We start from the raw sequence: 22,927 nt of genomic DNA, 5'->3' as shown, positions 1-22,927 counted from the left end.
CTTTTTAACTTTCCCCTACTTTTCTGTCTTTTTAGGTATACGCAAAAGGTTTAGAATGTAAATATGGACTATTGACTTTTTAATCTTGAGCCACAATGGTAATAGGAAGGTGTGGTGTTTATGTCACTTTTTTTTGGTCTCTTCAAACAGCATAGGACAGATCATTTTATAATTTTATTTTCTCTTAGTGCCTTGAGCTGCCATATCAAACCCACATCAGTTACAAGCAATTGCAGACTCCCTTAATGTGTTCTTTTTGCCCTCTGCTTCACAGTGGTGTATTGTGATGCTTTGTTGCTGTGCTAGTTTGAGCCTAGCTGGGATATTTTAATGAGAGGAATTAGGTTATAGGCTGTGAAAAGGAAACAGTGGTGATGTCTACTGCACTCATAGGCTTGCTGAGATGTATGAAAACAAGAACACAAACATAGATAGCAGAGTTGTGCTCTGGCTGCCTCGCTTCTCTCTCTAACCTGCTGTCTGTGTAACTAATCCATCTGCCTCCTAACCCTCCTGGCCAAGTCTCCAAACTCACCTTGAACGTGAGGCAAAGTCTGGGCTAAGGTAGAGGGTTGGAAAGGAGGTGGAAGGGTGGTTGGGAGCCCCTCCTGGGGACTCTGGTTTCTGGGTGTTGTGGTTTTGCATTACTTTTTAACTTGTATATTTCTGTATATAGCTGCATATGTTGTAAATATCTGCTTCTATGTTGTGCTAAGCTGTAAATATAAAGCTTCATTCCTTAATTTCCAGCCACTGAGTCTAGTCTGGGTGTAAGGGGGATGGGTAATGCCCAAACCATCACAGTCCTTAAGAAATCTGAAGTGGTAGTTAATTGTTGGAATGGATTAGTAAAGGTACAAGGGCTTTTTTTTTCTCTCTTCTGATATTTGTAGACCAAGACTGAGCATCTCTGCACAGGCTCATGTGTATCCTATGAAAGCTTCTTACACGTTAGCTGAGGTGATCTAATAGTCCCTTTTGGCTTTTTCCATGTCTGTATCTGAAAGTTCTCTGAAGTTCTGATGTTTTTCTCTTTTCCCCTAAACTTGCTTTAAAATCAGAAGTCAGTTTTATTATAGGAGTTTTGGAATGTTTCAGGAAGTATTTGGTGGTGTGAATATCTTGGATGACATTTGCACAGACTCCTGAATTGAGTGGAGATCCAGGAGGTGAATTAGCTTTGTGAGGCATCTGCCAAATGCTGAGAATCTCAGCTCCTGCTTCTGTCTCAGCAGGATTCAGACTGGAAATTGTTCATTCTGTGATTACTTACACTTGTCCCAGCTGATCCCAAGCCACAGAATTAAAAAACCCAGTAAATTAATCTTAATTTCTGTTCTGGCCTTCACTCTAGTGTTTTCTTGGGTTTTTGTTGTTTTAAAGTTGTCATATAGTCATAGAATGGTTTAGGTTGGAAGGGACCTCAAAGATCATCTACTTCCAACCCCAGTTATTGTAAACGATTACATTGAAAGTTACTCAGATGGTGGGTGCCTAGATTTTCCTTTACCAATTTTCATTTGCTAAGAATTGATCAGTGAAAACAAATGGTTCAAATTTGATCTTGTCATGAGAGCTGTTTCAGAAACACAGTCTCTGTTTTCAGTGTGTACTTTTCTCCCTTTGCAAATATGCTGTGTCATTTTTGTGTTGACAGTTTAAGGAAGCACTCATGAATTCAGGTCTTGTTTCTCTTTCTAATTCTTGCTTTCTGCACAAAAACAGTGACTTTGGAGCTTTGGTTTTCTTTCCTTGTGTACAAGGATGATCAGAGGGCTGGAGCACTTCTGCAGAGACAGACTGAGAGAGTTGGGGCTGTTCAGTTTGGAGAGAAGGCACTGAGGAAGGCTTATTGTGTCCTTCCAGTATCTGAAGGGGGCTACAAGAAAGCTGGTGAGGGACTTTCTAGGATATTGGTAGTGACAGGACGTTGGGGAATGGAGCAAAACTAGAAGTGGGTAGATTCAGACTGGATATTAGGAAGAAATTCTTCATGGGGTAGTAAGACACTGAAACAGATTGCTCAGGGAGGTGGTGGAAACCTCATCCTTGGAAGTTTTTAAGGCCAGGCTGGATGTGATCGTGAGCAACCTGATCTAGTGTGAGGTGTCCCTGCCCATGGCAGGGGGGTTGAAGGTAGATGATCCTTGAGGTCCTTTCCAGCCCTGACAATTCTATGATTCTTTGTCTTGTCTGTGCCAGTTACTGTTCTCTGTCTCATTGTCTTTAGAAACTCAACATTAGCTCCTTTGTAATGAGTTCAGTGACATGAGCAGGTTTTCTAGCTAAAATTTCCTACCCTTCTTGCTCTTTCTTAGCTTGATTCTCTACATCTCATTGAACCAGTTGGTTATAAAAGAGCATACCCAGGAAGGCTGTCAGTTAGATTTCCTATGTTACAAAAGCACCAAATAAAAACAATTGCCACGCTGTTAAACTGAGTTAACTGCTTGAGGTAAAACTGCTCTTTCTGCAGTATTAGAACACACTCTGAGCTGAAGATTAAGATTTTAGTTATTAAGTTTCACATAAGTGGGCATTTGGGTTTTGTTTTTTTTGAGCTGTATTTATCACAACCCTGCTGGCAACTTCACAGTTAACTTCAGTTCCTTTAGAACTTAATTGCAGACAAAGGTCATTAAGGAAGAACCATAAAACAAAGGTCCTGAGATACATTTTGCTTTCTGATTTTTTTTTTCACTAGGTTTCAAGTATTCTAGGAACAAGTTTAGATAACACTGTAAGGTATTTGAGATTTTGGGGCTGTATTTCAAAAGATAACCTCACATGAGAATATAGTTTCTCTATATACCAGAAAGTGTAGCAACTTGTTAGGCTGACTGACTGAAGCTTGTTCTAAGGGCTCATGAGTTGGCCATTGCCCTTCTTCCTGCTTCACTGGGGTAGAGAAAAGACTTCTGTAGGCTTTTATAAAGGGAGTGTCTAGAAATAGGTAATGAGTCACTAGAGGCTGGAGGTAAGTGAGCATGAGGGAGCTGGGAGTTGAGTTTATACAGAAAACATGCATTTGGCTTGGGTCAGGAAGAAAGACAACTCGAAATAGAAACCTGTGAAGGGCAGCACTGCAGAAGAAATTGTCAGGGATCCAAAGGAGGTAGGCTTCATACTGTTATGAAGGGGCTAGTTGAAATTTGAGTTTGAAGTGAAATGCAATGAGGCCGATTCAAAAGTTATTAAATACTGTATTAATATACACAAAATAATTCCCCCAAACTTATTTACAACTCTCCACACAAGTTCTTGGATGCAGCTAGCAGAACTGTTTTACAGAATGTCTCTACACAAAGATTCATAGAATCATAGAATCAACCAGGTTGGAAGAGACCTCCAAGATCATCCAGTCCAACCTAGCACCTAACCAATCAACTAGACCATGGCACTAAGTGCCTCATCCAGGCTTTGCTTGAAGACCCCCAGGGATGGTGCCTCCACCACCTCCCTGGGCAGCCCATTCCAATGCCAATCACTCTCTCTGTGAAGAACTTCTTCCTAATATCCAGCCTATACCTACCCTGGCACAACTTGAGACTGTGTCCCATTGTTCTGTTGCTGGTTGCCTGGGAGAAGAGGCCACCCCCCACCTGGCTACAATGTCCCTTCAGGTAGTTGTAGACAGTAATAAGATCACCCCTGAGCCTCCTCTTCTCCAGGCTAAACAGGCCCAGCTCCCTCAACCTCTCCTCATAGGATTTGTGCTCCAGGCCCCTCACCAGCTTTGTTGCCCTTCTCTGGACATGTTCCAGCACCTCAACATCTTTCTTGAATTGAGGGGCCCAGAACTGGACACAGCACTCAAGGTTTTAGAAATGTCTTTGATAGAGTCTGGCAGCTTCATTCACCACTTCTGAGGTTAACCAAATTCCTTTAGCAACCTGAATACAGAGTTCAGAATACTCACTAGTCCTCAGCCTTAATGTCTGTGGCCCAAATGTATGCAGGGAAACATTCACTAGAAGTCCTGTGGTGAATTCCAGGTGGGCTGCGATGTGGAATCGGCTGCTGGCTGAGGCGAGCGGCAGGTGAGCGAGGAATGGGCGAGCAGGCAGGCAACTTATTCACCTGTTCACCCCCTGTTATAGGGCAATGGCCGAGGCTAATGGTCTCATTGGCCACACTGTCACCCACTCACCTCTGGCAGTCACCCAAATAGACCCAAAAAAGGCAGAACCCACAGGCTGCTCTCCTCCAGAAATGGGGGGTGCATTCGCCTGGTGTGCGACAGGCTCGTGGGCCTTATCAAACCCCTCTGAGGCGACCGGACTAAACCAGACTGGGTTGTCTGGGTTTCTTTTGTCCTGTTTTCCCGCCTCTGGCTGCAATGCAGACAGGCAGGTAAAGATGTCTGGACAAGACAGCACATGCTCAAGCCCATTTTGTGCCCTTTGGGACTCTTCACCACACATACAAATGAAAAATCTCTTATGTTAGTGTTGATTAGGCCCTGTAAGGGCCTCATCCTGACCATGCTAAGGGGCAGTGAGGGGAAAAGCTGCTTCTGGCCTCTGGAGGCAGAATTGACCCCAGAAATTTGCTGAGAGTGCTGTGTGGCAGTGTGCTCTTAGCGAATCTGGTGTTAAAATCTTATACCATCTTTTTTTTCTGGTCATGGTTAAAATTACCTTCTACATGTTCCCATGCAACGTGAAGGTGGGCCTTGGGCAACCTGGTCAACTTGGTGGCAGGGTATGATGGAACTAGATGATCTGGTAGATTCCTTCCAACTCAAACCCTTCTGTGAACTTGACAAAGGTGCTGTTATTTAATACATGCTGATTGGACTTGATGATCTGTGAGGTCTCTTCCAACCCTGATGATACTATGATACTACTATGAAAAACCAGCACAAATAAAAATCCAGGTAGTTTAGAGCTGGTTTAATGTTGTATCCAACTGAAGAGGCAAGTCTATTAGAGTTCCTTCACACAAGCCCAGAATTCTGATGAGCTCAATCATTGAGAGGGCAGTATTGGCTTTATTTCTTGCTATAGACTGTCAGACTGAAATATGCATATTGAGTCCAGTGAGCTACGTGAGCTCCTAAGCATTTTGATAGGGTGGAATGCTGGCCAGATTGCAAATCTTAACTGCTTTAAAAACTCTGAGTATTTTAAAAGAGGGCATTTAGCTTTATGGGCCTGCTGTAAAATTGTATTGCCAAACCACAATTCAAGAATCAACCTGAGGAGGACTGTGTGATGTTAGTTTGAATAGAGGACTAAGGTGCTATCTCTTAAGGAAGATATCTGTCCTCAATAGCAGTGAGTCTTTGTTTGATGTAGCCTCAGTTCCAGTACTCCTGATGCAGTCTGTGTTTTAGGTTGTGTTTAGATTCGCTGGAAAAGGGTGGATTTAGACTGGACATTAGAATTTCTTTACAGTGAGGGGGGTGAGACAGTGCAAGAGGTTGTGGATGCCTCCTCACTGGAGGTGTTCAAGGTTAGGCTAGTCTGATCTGGTGGGAGGTGTCCCTGCCTGTAGTGAGGGGGTTGGAACTAGATGATCTTGAAGGTCCCTTCCAACCCAAACCATTCTGTAAATCTATGATTCACAATGCTCTGTTGTGATCAAGGCTAGCTGTTAGAAAAAGCTTAAAACAAAAATGTATCTGAATTGGTTCCTATTTGAAAGTAGAGGATTTTTATCCCTGACTGCAAGTAGTCTATGAGACTGTCTCTGAGATCCAGAAGCTTAATTTCTTCCTTAAGATTAGGTGCTTCCTATGCACTATGCCTCAGTAGAAACAGCTCATATTTAGAGACAGTTTCAGTATAATATATACAAAGCTATCTTTTAAGAAATACTCCTCTCTGTAAAGGTGTCTGCAGGAGAAAATGCTGCTGCTAGTTAATGTTGTGTAGTACCTCAGAGATTTGCAGGAGGTGGAAGATGAGAGTTTAATCTCATCTTGAATCTGAGCATCTTGCAGAGTGATTCTGTAACCCACACACTGGAAATGCCTGGGATTTAATTGGGGTGAAATATGGATCTTTGTGAGCAAATAGAGCTCCCTGTCCCCACAGCCTGTCTTTGCAGGCTTCTACATTTTCAAATATGCTGCCAATAGAAAGGTGTTTCTTGATTATTGCTGGCAAGTTCTCAGGCTCCATGAATCCATCTGCCCAAGTGCTGAAGATTAAGGGCAACAAAGGTGGTGAAAGGTCTGGAGAACAAATTGGCTGAAGCAACTAGGATTGTTTACTCTGGAGAAGAGGAGGCTGAAGGTAGACCTCATTGCTCTCTACAGCTACCTTAATGGAGACTGGAATGAGGTTGGTGTTGGTCTCTTCTCCCAAGTATCAGGTGAGAGGATGAGAGGGAATGGCCTGAAATTGTGTCAGGTGAAGGTTTAAGTTAGCTATTAGGAAAAAACTTTTGCACTGAAAGAGTGTCCAGGCATTGGAACAGGCTGCCCAGAGAGGCAGTCGAGTCACCAACCCTCAGGGTATTATAAAAACACGTGGGTGTGGCACTTCTGGACATGGTTTAATAGCCATAGTGGTGTTAGGTTGATGGTTTGATTAGATGACCTTAGAGGTCTTTTCCAACTGAGACAATTCTGTGATTGTTGTGTGGGCACACTAGCAGGGCATAAAACTGCTCTCAGAATATTTCAGGAGAGTACTACTACCACAGCTTCAATGGGTAGGTGGTTGCATCCTGATAAACAAGGGTAAAAAGCACTGACTGGTTTTAGTCTGAAGAGGCTTCCTGGGCAATGAAATCAACCTCCTGGGTACTGTGTAGAAGTGAGACACTGCCATTTCCTCTTCTTCTGTAAAATTCTCATAATCCAAGCATGTTGATAACTCAGAAGCAACCTATCAGTTGAGATACTGGAATGTGTCCAGAGAAGGGTGATGAAGCCGGTGAGAGGCCTGGAACACAAACCCTATGAGGAGAGGCTGAGGGAGCTGAGAGTATTTAGCCTGGAGAAGAGGAGGCTCAGGGGTGACCTCATTGCTGTCTACAACTACCTGAAGGGAGGCTGTAGCCAGGTGGGGGTTGGTCTCTTCTTCCAGGCAACCAGCAACAGAACAAGGGGACACAGTCTCAAGTTGTTCCAGGGGAAGTATATGCTGGATGTTAGGAGGAAGTTGTTCCCAGAGAGAGTGATTGGCATTGGAATGGGCTGCCCAGGGAGGTGGTGGAGGCACCGTCCCTGGAGGTGTTCAAGCAAAGCCTGGATGAGGCACTTAGTGCCATGGTCTAGTTGACTGGCTAGGGCTGGGTGCTAGGTTGGACTGGATGATCTTGGAGGTCTCTTCCAACCTGCTTGATTCTATGATTCTATCCACTGCTTTTCTTTTGAGTTTGTTTGCCATGTCTGTGAATATTTTATTTTCATATTTATTTTTGTCTAATCCATTGGTTCTGCAAAATAGTTAATGGCCAATGGCATCCTGGAGTGTATTAGAAGGACTGTAGTTAGTAGGTTGAGAGAGGCTTTCCTTGCCCTGTACTCTGTCCTAGTGAGTCTGCAGCTAGAATGTTGTGTCCAGTTCTGGGCCCCTCAGATCAAGAAGAGAAGGGAGTTGCTTGAAAGAGTCCAGTTCAGAGCCACAAAGATGCTGAAGAGAGTGGAATGTTTCCCTTCTGAGCATAGGTTGAGGGAGCTGGAGCTCTTGAGCTTAGAGAGGAAGAGGCTGAGTAGTGATCTCATTCATGTTTATAAAGATGTGAAGGGCAAGTGTCAGGAGAATGGAGCCAGGCTTTGCTCAGTGATGTCCAGTGACAGGACAGGGGGCAACAAGTGCAACCTGGAGCACAGGAGGTGCCACATGAACACAAGGAAAAAATTCCTTGCTGTGAGGTTGGCAGAGCACTGTTGTGGACTGCCCAGAGAGGTTGTGGAGCATCCTTTTCTGGAGACATTCAAAACCTACTCTAGGTCATCCTGGTCTGACAGGGGGGTTGGACTAGATGGTATTTCAAGATCCCTTCCAACCCTTAACATTCTGTGGTGTGTGGGTGATGGTGGTGACACAAAATGATCAGAGGGCCAAACATGTATCTATGCATTCTTTCCAAAACTGGCAGAACAGACTATATGTAATTTTGGATGAAGACTTGTTTGAGGCTTCTTATCTCTTTTTCCCTTTAAACCAATCTCTGAGTGGTGGCAGCTACTGCATGGAGTTTTCAATTTGTTGTTGGGGTTTTTTTGTGTGTTTATTTTCTGATGGGTCTGACTGGAAGAGAAAGGCAGACTCTTCACCTCATTTTGTCCTCACAGCAGCCTGTGATTTCCTCAATCTTTACAGCAGTGTACACACACTCAGCTTTGGGCTATGTGCTTTTTTTAAGCTTGCCTTTTCATGTTGCCAAGGTACAGCCCTCAAGTACAAGGTGAGATGCTGCTATTGAGAAAACAAATGGCAACCATTCTTGAAGCACATCCTCTTGTTTTTTCCCTGCCACTCTTCAGCTCAGTGACATACACATCAAAGCTTAAATGAGTAAATTAAAATGCTGCTATCAGAAGGCACAAAGATGTTCATTTTAGTTTTCTTTTTTTCTGTGAAGGAAGAGAAGCATTGAGAAGCTTAGAAATGCAACATGATTGTCAGATCAAGTTTGGGAAGTGTGAAATGTAATGTTCTTGAACAGTGTTAACCTTGACATTTTGTGCACTGCAAGCAGCTTGTGATAAAGATTTCTAAATAAACATTAATAAATGTGCCTTTTAGGGAGAGGAGCTTGGCAAGAAAATGCAAGATGTGGCTGATATGTCTGAGTTCAGTGTTGCTGTAGCAATTAGAATTTATCTTTCGTGTGCCGTGAAGGCTGTAGGTGTAATGCAGTGAAGAAGTATTGATATGGAAGGTAGGTTAGCAGTTGCAAATCATACATGGTACACTTAACTTGCATGCAACTTGTGGTTTGGAGCTGAAGCAATTTCAGGGTAAAAATAGTACTCAGTTGTGCCTCAGGAAAAAAAAATCAGCACTGATATTTCTATGCACTGGATTTTCTTTTTCTGGTTTGTTTGTGTTGGATATTTTGGACTATGCTGAAATATTTTATCTGAGGATTATTATTGAAATAATTAATGTTATTATTTAAAATGGAAATAGTGACAACAGAATACTTCCACAAGCATGGTCTTTCAGATGCATACTCGAAAATATGGCAATGAATAACTTTGCTAATTAGACTGGATTTTGTGTGATTTATGTCTCCAGTAATTATCGCTTGGTACTTCACTACAAATGTTGTTTATGATCTGTTTCTTTTCTAGGAACTTCCTGGAAAGGAATTCATGGCCTGTGAAAATAAATTTGATCTGGGAATGAATGAAGAGTATTCTTCTAGCAAGAGTCTATGGTATTAACTAAGACTTGTAGAGAAATTCAAAATGTCAAGAGGAGTAGATCACCTCTGAAAGAACACCCACAACTGTGTTTATTTTTTCCTTCTATTTGAGCCTTTGCCCTGTGCTCTAAGAGGTGAAGTTGTCTCTATGGCTGACCCAAGACTGTCTAACCTGGGTTTCAGAACCTTTTGTGGAATTGAAGGATGTCCCTTTCTTCAAAGATTCATAGAATCGTAAAGATTGGAAGTGACCTCTGGAGATCATCTATTCCAGTGTCCATGCCAGAGCAGGTTCAACTACAGCAGGTTGCACAGGACAGTGTCCAGGCAGGTTTTGAATGTGTCTCCAGAGATGTAGACTTTGCAAACCTGATCTTCTGTCATGAAGTGGTTTTGTGATGGTTTGGGTGTTCCCTGCCGCCCACACACTTTAGAAATCACCCAGACTAGACTCAGCAAGCTCTGGAAATATGAATGAAGCTTGTATTTACAGCTTAGCACAATATCCAAGCAGATATTTACAGTATATACAGTTATATACAGAAATATGCAAGGTAAAAGGTAATACGGAAACACAGCTCCCCTCCCAGAAACCTGAGTCCCCCAGGAGGGGCTCTCAACCACCCCTTCAACTTCCCCCTATGCCTCTCAACCTTACCCCAGCCTTAAGGAAGAATGGAGGTTCAGCCAGGGGGTTAGGAAGCAAAGTGGATTAGTCAAAAAAATGGAGGGTGAGGTTAGAGAGTAAGATGCAGCTCAGCCAGTTCCCCAGCAGAAGCGAGGCTTCCTTATCTATGTTTTGATTCTTATTTTTATACATCTCAGTAAGCCTATGAGTGAAGTAGACATCACCATTGTTTTCCCTTCACAGCCTGTAATCTAGTTGTTCTCACAAAAACATTCTGTCCTGCTTCAAACTAGCACAGGTTTGAAGAAATAGGAGCTAAACTGCTTTTTAAGGCTCCTGTCACTGTCTCCCTGAGGTGGGAGAGGGGTAATACTAGAAATCCTCTAAGGTCTTTAATTGAGTGAAGCTGTTTTTTTGAGGAAGAAGGTATTTTTAATGTCTGTTCAGACTTCTAAAGGAACCAACCAGTGTCACCTTGACTGGAGAAGGTAGGATTTGGTCTGGTTGTAGCTGTAAGACACATTGAGTCTGTAACTGTCTCAATGGTTAAACAGATTCTAAACATTTGTAATATACCTTAACTATGTTTGTTCTAATTAATAGTTGTATGTATTTCTGCAATTGCATTAGTATCTTAAAACACACTTTTTCTTTCTAGTCCCCTTAATAATCAGGAAGAGAAGACAAAGGAATTTGCTAAAACTGAATCCCTGTCTCAGGAAAACAAATCATTAGCCCCAGAAGAATCTGAAAGTGAATCTGTATATTCTATGGTGGAACAACGTTCTTTGCCTTTGAAGAGGAAGAAAAATAAATCCAAGATACACACAGCATCTTCTAGTAAGATACAAAGTGGAGATTCAGATGGCTTGGCCAATGAACAAATGCACTTTCAACAACTTGACAGAGATCAAAGCTCGAGTGGGAATGAATCAATAACGCCATATGCTTGTTTTTATGGACCATCAGTAAAGAAGGTTAAAGCAGGATGGCTGGATAAATTATCCCCTCAAGGGTATGGTATTCACAGTGATTGCTGTCTGATTGTGAAAATGTGTTTGCATGAGATGTGTTAAGGTTGTATTTGCTCACTGCTTATTGTTTGTGGTGGGAAATGAAAAGGAGCTGATTTTCCTAGAATTGTTTCAGTTGGAAAAGACCTCTAAGTTCATGGGATCCAACTTTCAACCTAAGACCGCTGTAGCCATTAAGCCATGTTCCCAAATGCCACATCCACATGTTTCTTGAACACTTCCAGGGATGGTGACTCCCACCTCCCTGGGCAGCCTGTTCCAAGGCCTAAATACTCTTGCAGAAAATTAGATTTTTTTTTTCCCTAATATTCAACCTAAATCGCCCTCGGTGCACCTCGAGGCTATTTCCTCTCATTCTGTTACCTGATTCTAGGGAGAAGAGATTGACCTCCCCCTTGCTCCAGCCTCCTTTCAGGAAACTGTAGAGGACAGTGAGGTCTTCTCTCAGCCTCCTCTTCTCCAGCCTAAACAACCCCAGTTGCCTCAGTTGCTCCTGTAAGACTTCCCTTCTAAACCATCTTTGTTGCCTTGTGAGCATAGATATCTTATGACTTCTTAGTTTCTTAGTAATGCTACCCATTCCCCCTAGTCCTGTCACTCCCTGATAGCCTAAAAAGTCCTGTTTGCTTAAATTGCTAAAAGACTATTATCTTAAATTGCTACAGATGATGCACTTAAAGTTCAGCTTCTCTTTTTGGTTCCCTCACTGTAAGTTGCAAAGCTATGCAGTTTACTCACACTGTATGTGGTAGTGAGGTTCACGTTTTCCTCCCTGCATCGTCTTGAAGTTTATTGACATTTTAATGGAAAACAGATTTTGAGTTGGCCTTTCCAGGTTATGAAAAATCATGATTTATTGTAGTAATACAATAGAAGTTAATTAAGCCAGGGCTACTTATTTGATTAAAGTTTTGATAAACTATCAGGGTCTACTAATCCTAAAGCAGAGCACTCATTTAACAGGGAAAGGAAATAATGCTGAGAGAAGGAGATGTTAACGTGAGGTCTTGTTCTTGCTTAATTAACTTGTTTAATACACTTTAGGATTGAAACTTTCATAGATGATAACTAATAGGCTGTCATTTTTAATGAGCATAACTTCATAACTACTTCAGGTTTATGTAAAAATAATTTTCTGAGGTCATTATAAAGCATGAGTTAGTGGCAATCTGAGGTAATCACATGAGCTTCTCATTAATGATGTCCAGTTAATAGTACAGATTGAAATGAGATTTTATGCTGTACTTTTTAAGTGGTCTGAGACCCTGCCTGCAGTCCTGTGTCCACATATGGACACAAGAATGACATGGAATTGTTAGATCAGGTTCAGAAGAGAGCACAAAGATGATGAGTGCTGAAGCACCTTTACTGTGGAGACAGGCTTCTTCAGCTTGGAGAAGGCAAGCCTCTGGGCAGACCTCCTAGCAGCCATCCAGTATTTGAAGGGGTCTGCAGGAGAGCTGTAGAGGCACTTTTGACAAAGGCTGGTAGTCACAGGACAAGGGCTAGTGGCTTCAAACTGGAAGAAGCTGGATTTGGGTGAGACATTGGGAGGAAATTCTTCCCCTTGAGGGTGGTGAGGCACTGGAAGAGGTTGCCCAAAGAAGTTGTGGAGGCTCCAAGCCTGGAAATGTTGAAAACCAGGTTGGATAGTGCCTTGTGTAAACTGATTTAGTAGGAGATGTCCCTGCCTATGGCAAAGGGGGTTTGAACTAGACGATCTTAAAGGTCCCTTCAAACTCAAACCATTCTATGACTTGCTGTGACAACTATTTGTTACTATCCAGAGAGGACAGTGTTCAGGGAATGTTGATGACACAGCATGTACAGATGTCCTTCTCATGGATGTGGCAATAAAGTGGTCTTTTCAGGTCCTCAGCTTTCTTTTTTTGGAAAGTATTTTACAGAGCTTATAACACTTAAAGGTTTAAAGGTATACTCTGTGTTTGGAGTATTTCTTTGTCTCCAATGATCAGGTTTTCATCCTTGCTAGTTTCAAACAAAATTACCTTACAAAAAGTTCTTTTTCCTATGTCACTTCAGATGCGATATGGAGCATATGGGGAGGAAAGAGACATTCTTAAAAGCCAGTACTAACTTGTGTTTATCATTCTAATTGTGTTAATTTTTGTTTCACAGCAAACGTGTGTTCCAGAAGCGTTGGGTTAAGTTTGATGGAGAGAGCATTTCTTACTACAACAATGAAAAGGTGAGTGGTGTGGTTTGGTTATGTTTGGGAAAATGCACCTGTGTAAGAAACATGTTACCACTGAGAACTTCAGAAATCATTATAAATTAATATTCATCTTAAGTTCCTTTGCAATTGCAAACTACTGTATTGAAGTGCCCTTGAGATCTTCATGTATTGTTTGTCCTCTTGTTTCCAGCAAGGGCTTGTATAGGTAGATATCATCAGGACCCCTGACTTCCTTGAAGGAATGGCACTACTGCATTCTGCAAAACCAGAATGAGATCATGCAAACATCTTTTCAGATGACTTTGGTGGTAGTCTCAGAGTGACTTCTCAGGGGAACCAGGTGTTGAGAGGGAGAAATTAAATGTGGTGTGGAAGATCTTTCGCCCCACACTTGTTTTCTCTTCAATTGAAAATGTGTCTTCTCTCTCTTGAGTAAGCATCATCTGGGTCGAGGCAATCCCAAACACAAATACACGCTCGGCAGTGACTGGCTGGAGAGCAGCCCTGAGGAGAGGGACTTGGGGGTGCTGCTGGACCAGAAGCTCAACAGGAGCCAGCAGTGTGCACTTGCAGCCCAGAAAGCCAGCTAGATCCTAGGCTGCATCAGAAGTGTGGCCAGCAGATCAAAGGAGGTGATTCTCCCCCTCTGCTCTTGGGAGACCCCACCTGGAGTCCTGCATCCAGTTCTGGAGCCCCTATTACAAGAAGGATGTGAACATGCTGGAGCATGTCCAGAGAAGGGCCACGAGGATGCTCAGAGGGCTGGAGCAGCTCTCCTTTGAGGACAGACTGAAAGAGTTGGGGCTGTTCAGTCTGGAGAAGAGGAGGCTCCCAGGTGACCTTATTGTGGCCATCCGTTATCTGAAGGGGGCCTCCAAAAAAGCTGGGGAGGGACTTTTTAGACTATCAGGGAGTGACAGGACTAGGGGGAATGGAGCAAAGCTGGAGGTGAGGAGAGTCAGAGTGGATGTGAGGAGGAAGTTGTTGAGCATGAGAGTGGTGAGAGCCTGGAATGGGTTGCCCAGGGAGGTGGTTGAGGCCCCATCCCTGAAGGTGTTTAAGGCCAGGCTGGATGAAGCTGTGGGCAGTCTGCTGTAGGGTAGGGTATCCCTGCCCATGGCAGGGGATTTGGAATTAGATGATCCTTGTGGTCCTTTCCAACCCTGACTGATTCTATGATTCTATCTAGCAAGAGGTGTCCCTGCCCATGGCAGAGGGGTTGGAATTGGATGATTTTTAAGGTCCCTTCCAACCAGAACAATTGTCTGACTTATGAGTGATCCAAGTATCATTGGATTAGATTATGTTTGAATGGGAGATCTCAACCTAGTATTCAAGGTTTCCTGTAATGAGGGTCCCTGATCTCAGCCTAGTACTCAAGTTTTCCTGTAGTGAGAGTCCCAGTTCTCAACCTAGTACTCAAGATTTGCTGTAGTGAGAATCACAGATATCAACCTAGTACTCAAGGTTTCCTGTAGTGAGAGTCCCAGATCTCAACCTAGTACTCAAGGTGTGGCCTCACCAGTGCTGAGTGCAGCCTGTACATGTTTGCAATCTGAAATGTGGGAAAGCATTTCCTGTCAAAGTTGGATGTTAAATTAGGAACAAAATACAGTTTCAGGTAAATGATTCCAAGCAGTGTGTTGGGTGATGGTAATCAATAAGTGTTCTATAGATGCTTTATAATATGCACACTCACAGCCCTGTTTTAGTAGATTGAGGAGGTTAGAGCTGAGGTAGGAAAAGAGTGTTTATTTCCTGAGGGGCCAGAGAAATTAAGAACAAGCTCAAAAAATTATTTACATTGATTTTTATGCCTACTGATTAGGAACACAAAACAATCATGTTTTTACTTGATTACTTTGCTTCACTCACAGTAGAAGATATGATTTTGCTGAGGAAGGGAACAATAGAATAACATTTGGATTGCAGTGACAAAAAAAATATTACCCTTTTGTGGGATTTATCCCAAGGCTTCAGAGGAGCAGAAAAGCAGGGTTAGTCATTAAGAAAGACTTGAAAAATACAGCACTGGGATTTGCTTAACACTATCTGTAACATAATTAGGGGAAGAAATGCTAATGGAGAATTTTAAATCTTGTATCTGCACTGGGGATTTTTTTATTTCATTTTTTTGAAGGTCACTGAAAAAGTTGTTTGGAGGTCAGTTACTTCAGAATAGTTCTTGTAATATAGTTGTGTGTCACAGGAGATTCCCTTCTGCTCAGGGGAATAGTTAATGTTTCACACCGTGCATAGGCAGCTACCAGCTCTGCATCCTCTATATAAAAGTTTAAACTGTCACAGGGGTCTGCATAAAGTTTGGTCTGAAGCTTCTTTGTCTCACATTTCCTGGAATCTGAGTACAAAACCTCATTCCTGGGAATGAAGGAGGCACTGTGTATAGAGTTTGACCAGCATCTGGCTTATTAACTTGGTGAGTCACAGATGCTAGGAACTTCTTCAGTCTGACAATTGAAAGATCTGAAGCAAGTTCTGGGAACTGAGGAATTGGTGAAACTCTTCAATGAACTTGCAGATAGGAGGAAAACATAGTTGGCTGCCAGTAGTTTTCAGTGCACAGTGGGAATGTGCTGGGTTAGCAGTGATGTCACTGAGCAGCTGAAGGTTTTGGTGCAGTGATCTCTGGAGGATTACTACTTCCACACCCAGGGTATTTGTATTGTTTGCTGGATTGATACCATCAGGTTCTTACTGTTGATTGTGTGTTGTTACCTTGACATTGGAAGGAACTATCTGCAAACCCTTCAAGACCTGCATGCAGGTCAGGAGCTGGTTCTGGTGGAGGACACAGATAGATGTACAGTTCTTTGCAAGGCAGCAGATCCCTCCTGCTAGCTACCTGGCTAACTATGTATGTATGTTTATATGGGGGAGTTGTTGGGTAGCTTTAGATTTTAATGGCAAATTGTCTCTGTTCTATGATGTTCAAGGATGCTTTCACACAGACAGGCATCTTCTAAAGGAATTGTTGCACTCTTGGTTTCACATCTCAGTTGAAAGTAGTTTTCAAAAGGAAACCAATCTATACTTGAATGTTTTTCTGATGACTGAGCAGAAAAGGATAGACTCAGTGGGAGGAAATTGTTTAATATCAATAGTGTTTCTGGGTAAAATAAATACCTCTATTTATCATCCAAATTAGGAACTTGAGAGTAGTGATGTTTTCAAAAAGGAGAAGTGTGCTACATTGCTGATGAAGTGTGAAACAAGTGGAGGATGGGGAGGGCAGGATTCCTGAAAATGTGTACTTAACCCATCTGAATGCTTCTTTGAATAATTTAAACCTTCATTTTCTACGTATTTTCCTAACCTTGATCTAATGGCGTGTCAGTTTGTAACTGATAGAGATCTCTACTTCATACCTTCCTGCATGAAAGAATAAAGCTAGTTTTCTACAAACAGGAGCTGACCTAGGAGCACTTTTTGAGTCGGTGATTTTTGCTCATTTCTTCTGCAGTCATAATCCTGAACAAGTTGGTGTGGTCAGAGCAACATCCTCTCTACTTTTGTTTTAACAGAGTGTGGTTAACTGGAGTGAGAGGGAAGGTAGAAGAGGGGAAGAAATCTTCTTCCCCTGGAAACTGAAGAGGGGAAGGTAGAATTTGAAAATTCTTCTCAGCTACTCAATATGCACAGCTTTTGTTTCCAGGGTCTTCCTGCTTTTAGCAGAGTACTGATGTTCTAAAATGCACTTTATACTAAGGCAAAACCTGCTGGAGGCCTTGATTTGGAAACAGGGCCCCTGACAAAGACAGGATTTAGGAAAAAAGTCTTGCTTTGTTAGGAAGAGAACTTAAATATTTTGTTATGTTGCAAGTGAGCATAATAAAGAACAAAAAAATCACTGTGAAGCAGATGAAGCATTGTCATTGTTAAACTCTCCTGGAATGAACACCAGAGCTGTGCAAAACAGTGTTTTCCAGGATCTTTTTATGCCCAACTCTGACACACAACTGTCGAGGAGTGGTGTTGGGCTGTATTTAGAAATCAGTTTTCATTAAAGTAGTTGACATCAAAACCCCCAAACAACATAAACTAAAATATTTTTCTTTCCCCACTAGCAAATTGCACCGTCTGAGGATTTTTTAGCAGCCCTAAAACTAGTGTACAGCTCTCGGTAACAGAAGAGCTCTCTTTGGCATTCTTATCTGTGGTTCTTTTGGTTTTGTTTTCTATATTTTTAAATCATTTGCCTAATTTCTAGTCTGGAGTTGTTCAAAGAGAGAAATTGTATCTCGATCAGCAAGAGCTTTTTAACAGGAAGCATTATTGCTTGCCCATGACAGAGAAGCTGCAGCAGAAAAAAAAAAAGAGACTGAGATATCATTATGGTTTGAAGTGTATTTGAAAATCTGTATGCCTTGGAGAACAAAGCTTTAACATGTTGATTGTTTAAGTAGCAAAACCAAAGCTGTGCTCTGCTTTAAAGGGAGCTGACTTGCTCCTGTAAGAAAATAAAATAGCTGTGACTTCCAGCAGCCTGAGTTGTTCTCTTACAGTACCAAGCACAGCCAGTAGATGCCTGCATACACCATAGTATAATTTGATCTGAACCTTCTCTAGAAGTAGCATAGGTAATAAGTTTGTTTTGTCATTGCGACAACGAAAATCCAACCTTATTAAGAAATATGTTAAAAGCTTTCTGCTATCAAATATAGCCACAACAAAGAGAGATTTACAACACCAAAATCATTCTGAGAGTGACTCTTGCATTTAATTATAGTAACATCATCACTTCAGATGTGTTTTGATATTTCTACTGTTTTTTAACTTGCTAAACTGCTTCCCAGATACACATTATTACCTAGAAGTGAAACATCAGAGTGTGAATTTGGTGAAAGTCAGCAGTAGATTAAACTCAGTAATCAAACAACCAAACAAATCCTTTGTATCCTTCATGCTTAGCATTCACTGTGGCTCCTTAAGGCCTTGTATAAAGTCTATTATAATAATTTATACTTTGGGAGGCAAGTTATTGCAGTACAGATTCTTTATGGGGAGCTGACTCTTGGACTATTACTGCATCTGGACCATAAATCTTAGCAATATATCTGAATTGTCTTCCTCAGAAAGCCAATTGATCAAAGCACAGTGAAAACAACAGCAGCAGCGTTCACTCTGGAAGCCAGGATTTGTGCAGTGTGTTTCCAAGGTGTTACACCTCTTTTTTTCTATATGGATAACCTAGGTTAATTAGATTAAAAGATGAGTTACTTGGAAAAAAATGTACTCAGAGCAATACTTTTTTTTCCTATCTGGCTTTTGTGGTCATTCTTCCTGGTTGAAAATCAGCAGATTTGGGAAAAATTAGTTCCTCAAATAACACAATCTAGTGCCAGAACAATTCTCCTCCTGTTTCATATAGGTTTCATTAATAATGTGGTAAACTTTCAGTATCGTAGCCTATATGTATGTTAGCTGCCTAAACACTGTGGCCAGTGGTATTAGCTGAGAGATATTTAATGTTCCATGACAGTTAACTACTTCTACTGCATTTTTGTTACAGGAGGTGTTCTCAAAGGGAATAATACTGCTGTCAGCTATAGCAACTGTAAGGGTTCACGGGGAGAACAAATTTGAGGTGGTCACATCCCATAGGACTTTTGTGTTCCGTGTGGATAAAGAAGGTAAGCAGCACACATGTAATTCTAATGATTGCCAAAGAGCAGCATAATCACTGCTTCTAAACTGTAAAGTGCATCTTGTTCTAGTCCCAGAAATATTTCTGGAATACTGCTCATTTGGGCTCCTAAAGTGAAACTGCAGATAACAGCTGTAGGCTTTGTAAGAACAACTGGAGATAACTGTAGGCTTTGTAAAAACAACTGGAATTAACTTCAGGCTTTGTAAGAACAACTGGAATAGTTGGGGAATGCTTTTTAAAAATATCCAATTGAGAATACTCTTTTCCAACTCTTCCTCCTCCTTCCTTATCCTCCCTGAAGATAAATTTATCTGGAGGTCGCTCAGCTCTTGCTAGCAGCTCTTACAGTCTGTGTGCTCTCAGCCATCTGCTCCCAGTCACCACTCGATATAAAATTGACAAAGAACAACAATGAAGTTGATGGCTTCAATGCGATGCTGTGATCTGGGTTTTATTCTGTGTCTTTATTTACTGCCTTCTGTAGTATTTTCAGCCCTGAACTGATAGAGAATGCAAATGGGAATGGTAGCAGGGAAGTTAATATGCGTTTTAATTTAATACTTTATCAACTTAGAGCAGTAATATGTGGAATCAATAGCAGTGCATGTATGTCTTATTTATGGAAACAATCAAATAAAATGGAATGCCTAGGAAAAAAAAAAGGATCTCTCTAAATATGCAGTATGTATTTACAGCAGTACATGCCAGCCCCATTATGGCTAAGGGTCTCTCAGCATTTCCATTATCAAATCCCATTTTTATGGGTTATAGCTTGGTTGTAAAGATTTGCTGCAGGCTGTAACAGGAGTGCGGCATCACTGAACAAATCCTTCTTATCAGGTTTAGTTCAAATCATTTCAGGCATTTTTATGCTCTTAGCTGGTGTGTCTATTTTTATTATTCTTGCCTTTCTCTTCCCAATTTATTTTTTTTTACTATTTTTTTTTTAATCAATTGGCACATAACAATCTTGGTGCACTACACTTTGTAGGGCTATAATTTGCTTTATGGACCATTGCCTTTTGAATACTATAAAAATGTTAACAACTTAGACTGACTTATAAAATATATTCAGAGCAACCACTTGCTAGACATGAAATTGCATTTTCATTTAGTATTTAACCATCTTTGGACATAACAACCTGTCTGTTCACTTAAGGTTAGAAATTTGTGTTGTACAGGTCATTTGGTCCTTACTGTATCCACAGCTGGATGGTTTATTCCTAGCAAATTATGTAAATAACTCTGCCTGCTTTCTGCTATGTGCACAAACTGTTACTTGACGCTATTCTTGCTGTGGATTTGTGGCTGGAAATTGTTTGGGGGCTATTTTAAGGATACTTACCTTCTTGGCCAAAGATCTTTAAATAGGGACTTCATATACAGTTTGTCCTGTGGATCTTATTTATTAACTTTCTAACTGCTGCAGTATAAAAATGGAGTGCTGTGATTGTCTTTGTTGACCTGTGTCCCTTGGCACCAATATTAGTCCACAAATAGTGCTCTTTTGAGTTTTCTTTTGAGGCTCAGATTTATTTATTTGTTTGTTTGTTGGGGTTTTCTTTTTTTTTTTTTGTGTTATGTCAAAAAGGCACAGTTATGGGTTTAAATATCTAAAAGGAAGAAGTCAGTATAATGCTTTGGAAAGTCTAGGGATGTTTTGGGGCAAAAATTTTAGCAGTTAGGGGATAGCAATGAAACGGAGCAGAATCTGCTTAGATGCAGTAAGATTCTGTTTATGTGGAGTGAAATGCCATCAAACCCCCCAACCCCCCCCCCCCCACCCCCCCAAACAACCCAACTTATAATTTCGTGCCCTCAACTAAACTGAAATATTCCAGTCATCTTCCCAAAGTGCCAAAGTGCTTTAAAGGAGGTTGGAGTGAGGTGGGTGTTGGTGTCTTCTCCCAGGTAACAAGTGATAGGAGGAGAGGAAATGGCCTCAAGTTGCACCAGGGGAGGTGCTGATTGGATATGAGAAGAAACTTCTTGACTGAAAGGGTTCTCAAAGATTGGATCAGGCTGCCCAGGGGGGTGGATGAATCTCCATCCCTGGAAGTATTTCAAAATTGCAGAGGTGTGGTGCTAAGGGCCATGGTCTAGCCCCAGATTTGGTAGAGTTAGACAATGATTTGACTTGGTCCTCAAGATCTTTTTCAACAAAAATAATTCTATGATTCCATAAAACTTCTAAGGAGAGGACTCAGATCACCATTCCTGTGCTTGTCTGTCAGGCTGCTGTCTTCCTGTTCATCAGGTGTCTCCTGAGGCTTAAATTCATATATTTGCTCCTCCTTATTGCATTTAGGAAGTAAGCACATTCCTGTTGTAATGGTGCTCTTTGCAGTGTTCAACACCCATATATACTGTGGATAAAGCTTTCCTTCCCTCCCTACCCCTCCTTCCCAATAAATTTCACAACCTGTGTTTTGGAGCAAAGATGTGAAATATTCATGATGTTCCAGTCGCATGGGGCAAGCCTTAATTCATTCAGAGTATTCAGCATTAAAGTATATTGATCTTAGTCTGGTGAAATATCTGAACATAGTGGAACTTCATTACTTCACCTACTTGTGTGCATGTATTTGTAAGATGTTAAATTAATAATGCATGCAAAGATATTCAAACATGCATTTTCTTGATTACTCAGTACCCTTGACAATATCAAGCTTAACCACTACACCTTAATGGAATAGATTGTGAATTGCCAAATGTTTTTGCTTAAAAGCGTGTCCAGACACAGAACAGCTTTGGCAATGTCTTGCCTCTGGTGACAGATGATATTTAGGCTCCCTGCTCTTTGCTTACATAACTTCTGTATTATAGTGCCATTGATCTAGCTTCCAGAAGGTGAACGAGCCACCTGTCTACCTCCTCAGTCTTAAAGCTGTCTGGATCGAAGGATCTCTGAAGTAGTAGTCATAATTTTAAGAATCTTGCTCATCCATTTCTGTGTAACTTTCAACTGTGTGGTGCTTGTTGGAAGTTAACTAAATGTCTGTCTTTGCTAACCACTCCTGTTACTCTTAATTACATCTCCTCCTCAAGGTGGATGTTCTCTCCGAGGTGGTATAGCTATACCATCAACCAGCATAGTATAAGAGGAGAAACAGTAAAAGCCACATGTAGAGAAGAATGGAGCTGCTGCTTAACCAGATGTCTTTGTCTAATTTTTTTTCTTGGTTAGAAGAAAGGAATGACTGGGTTAACACCATGCTCAATGCCTTGAAATGGCAGTCTGATAATAACTCTCACTCTCGAACTTCTGTCGCCCCTGAGAAAAGTGGATATCTTGAGCTGAAAGGATACAAAGCCAAAATCTTTATTCTGCTTCAGGGGAATACTGTGTGGATCTGCAAAAACGAGCAGGTAAATTTTTCATATGCTTTTTTTGTGAATGAATGCTTCTGAAGGTGGTTTAACTAGTGAGTTGGAGATTGATGGCTCTCTGCGAATAGGTGCATTTCAATATAAATGCATATCTCTTTTTATGTAGTACTTTATTGCTGCAGTCCTCAGAAGGCTTCAGAAAAAGCAGGCAAAGTATCATTATGTCTATTGTATAATGGGAAAAAAAAAAAGGAATATATAGTCAGGTGAAGTGAAAAGCCCCAAGTGTCACAACAGGTTAGTGGCAAGGGCTGGGATTAATTCACTCTTAAAATGTGTGCCATAAGCACTCTACTAAATCAGGAGCCTTATTTTGTGCACTGGTTTCACTGCTCTGTAATGCAGTGCTCTGGAAAGTGTACCATACAGAAGCAAGTTGTGATGTTTAAGTGATGCTTCAGCTAAATGTTCAAAGCTGCTGTTCTTTGTGTTTTTAAGAACCTAGACTGGCCAGTTCCTGTTGTGCACTGCATTAATTTAAAGCCATTTGTAGGCCTGTCATTTCAGCTCCCAAAATCTAAGGGATTTTGGGTTGTGTTAGGCATGCCTAAATTATGATATAAAGTTGTTAGCTGTGGAACTCCTAGGGATGCTGTAGGCAGGGGATATGTGGGGATAATTGTGTTCAATGAATGTGTGACCTTGTGGAAGCAGAATCTGTTGCAGGACATTAGATG

At 41.4% G+C, this 22,927-nt stretch overlaps 1 protein-coding gene across 2 annotated transcripts in view; it reads left to right on the top strand.

Moving 5' to 3' along the window:
• The window catches only part of ARAP2 (ArfGAP with RhoGAP domain, ankyrin repeat and PH domain 2), a 147,926-nt gene that overhangs the window by 16,565 nt on the left and 108,434 nt on the right, over positions 1–22,927 (top strand). For both annotated transcript variants that reach the window (XM_064149116.1, XM_064149115.1), the window contains exons 5-9: positions 9,260–9,345; positions 10,620–10,976; positions 13,135–13,204; positions 18,723–18,843; positions 22,048–22,229. In XM_064149116.1, coding sequence (XP_064005186.1) covers positions 9,260–9,345; positions 10,620–10,976; positions 13,135–13,204; positions 18,723–18,843; positions 22,048–22,229 — 816 coding nt within the window. The remainder of the gene's footprint in view (positions 1–9,259; positions 9,346–10,619; positions 10,977–13,134; positions 13,205–18,722; positions 18,844–22,047; positions 22,230–22,927) is intronic.

The sequence above is a fragment of the Pogoniulus pusillus genome, chromosome 9 (assembly GCF_015220805.1).
Source record: "Pogoniulus pusillus isolate bPogPus1 chromosome 9, bPogPus1.pri, whole genome shotgun sequence".
Classification (NCBI taxonomy): Eukaryota; Metazoa; Chordata; class Aves; order Piciformes; family Lybiidae; genus Pogoniulus; species Pogoniulus pusillus.
The sequence above is the reverse complement of the archived record's forward strand: the minus strand, read 5'-3'. Positions and strand labels throughout refer to the sequence as shown.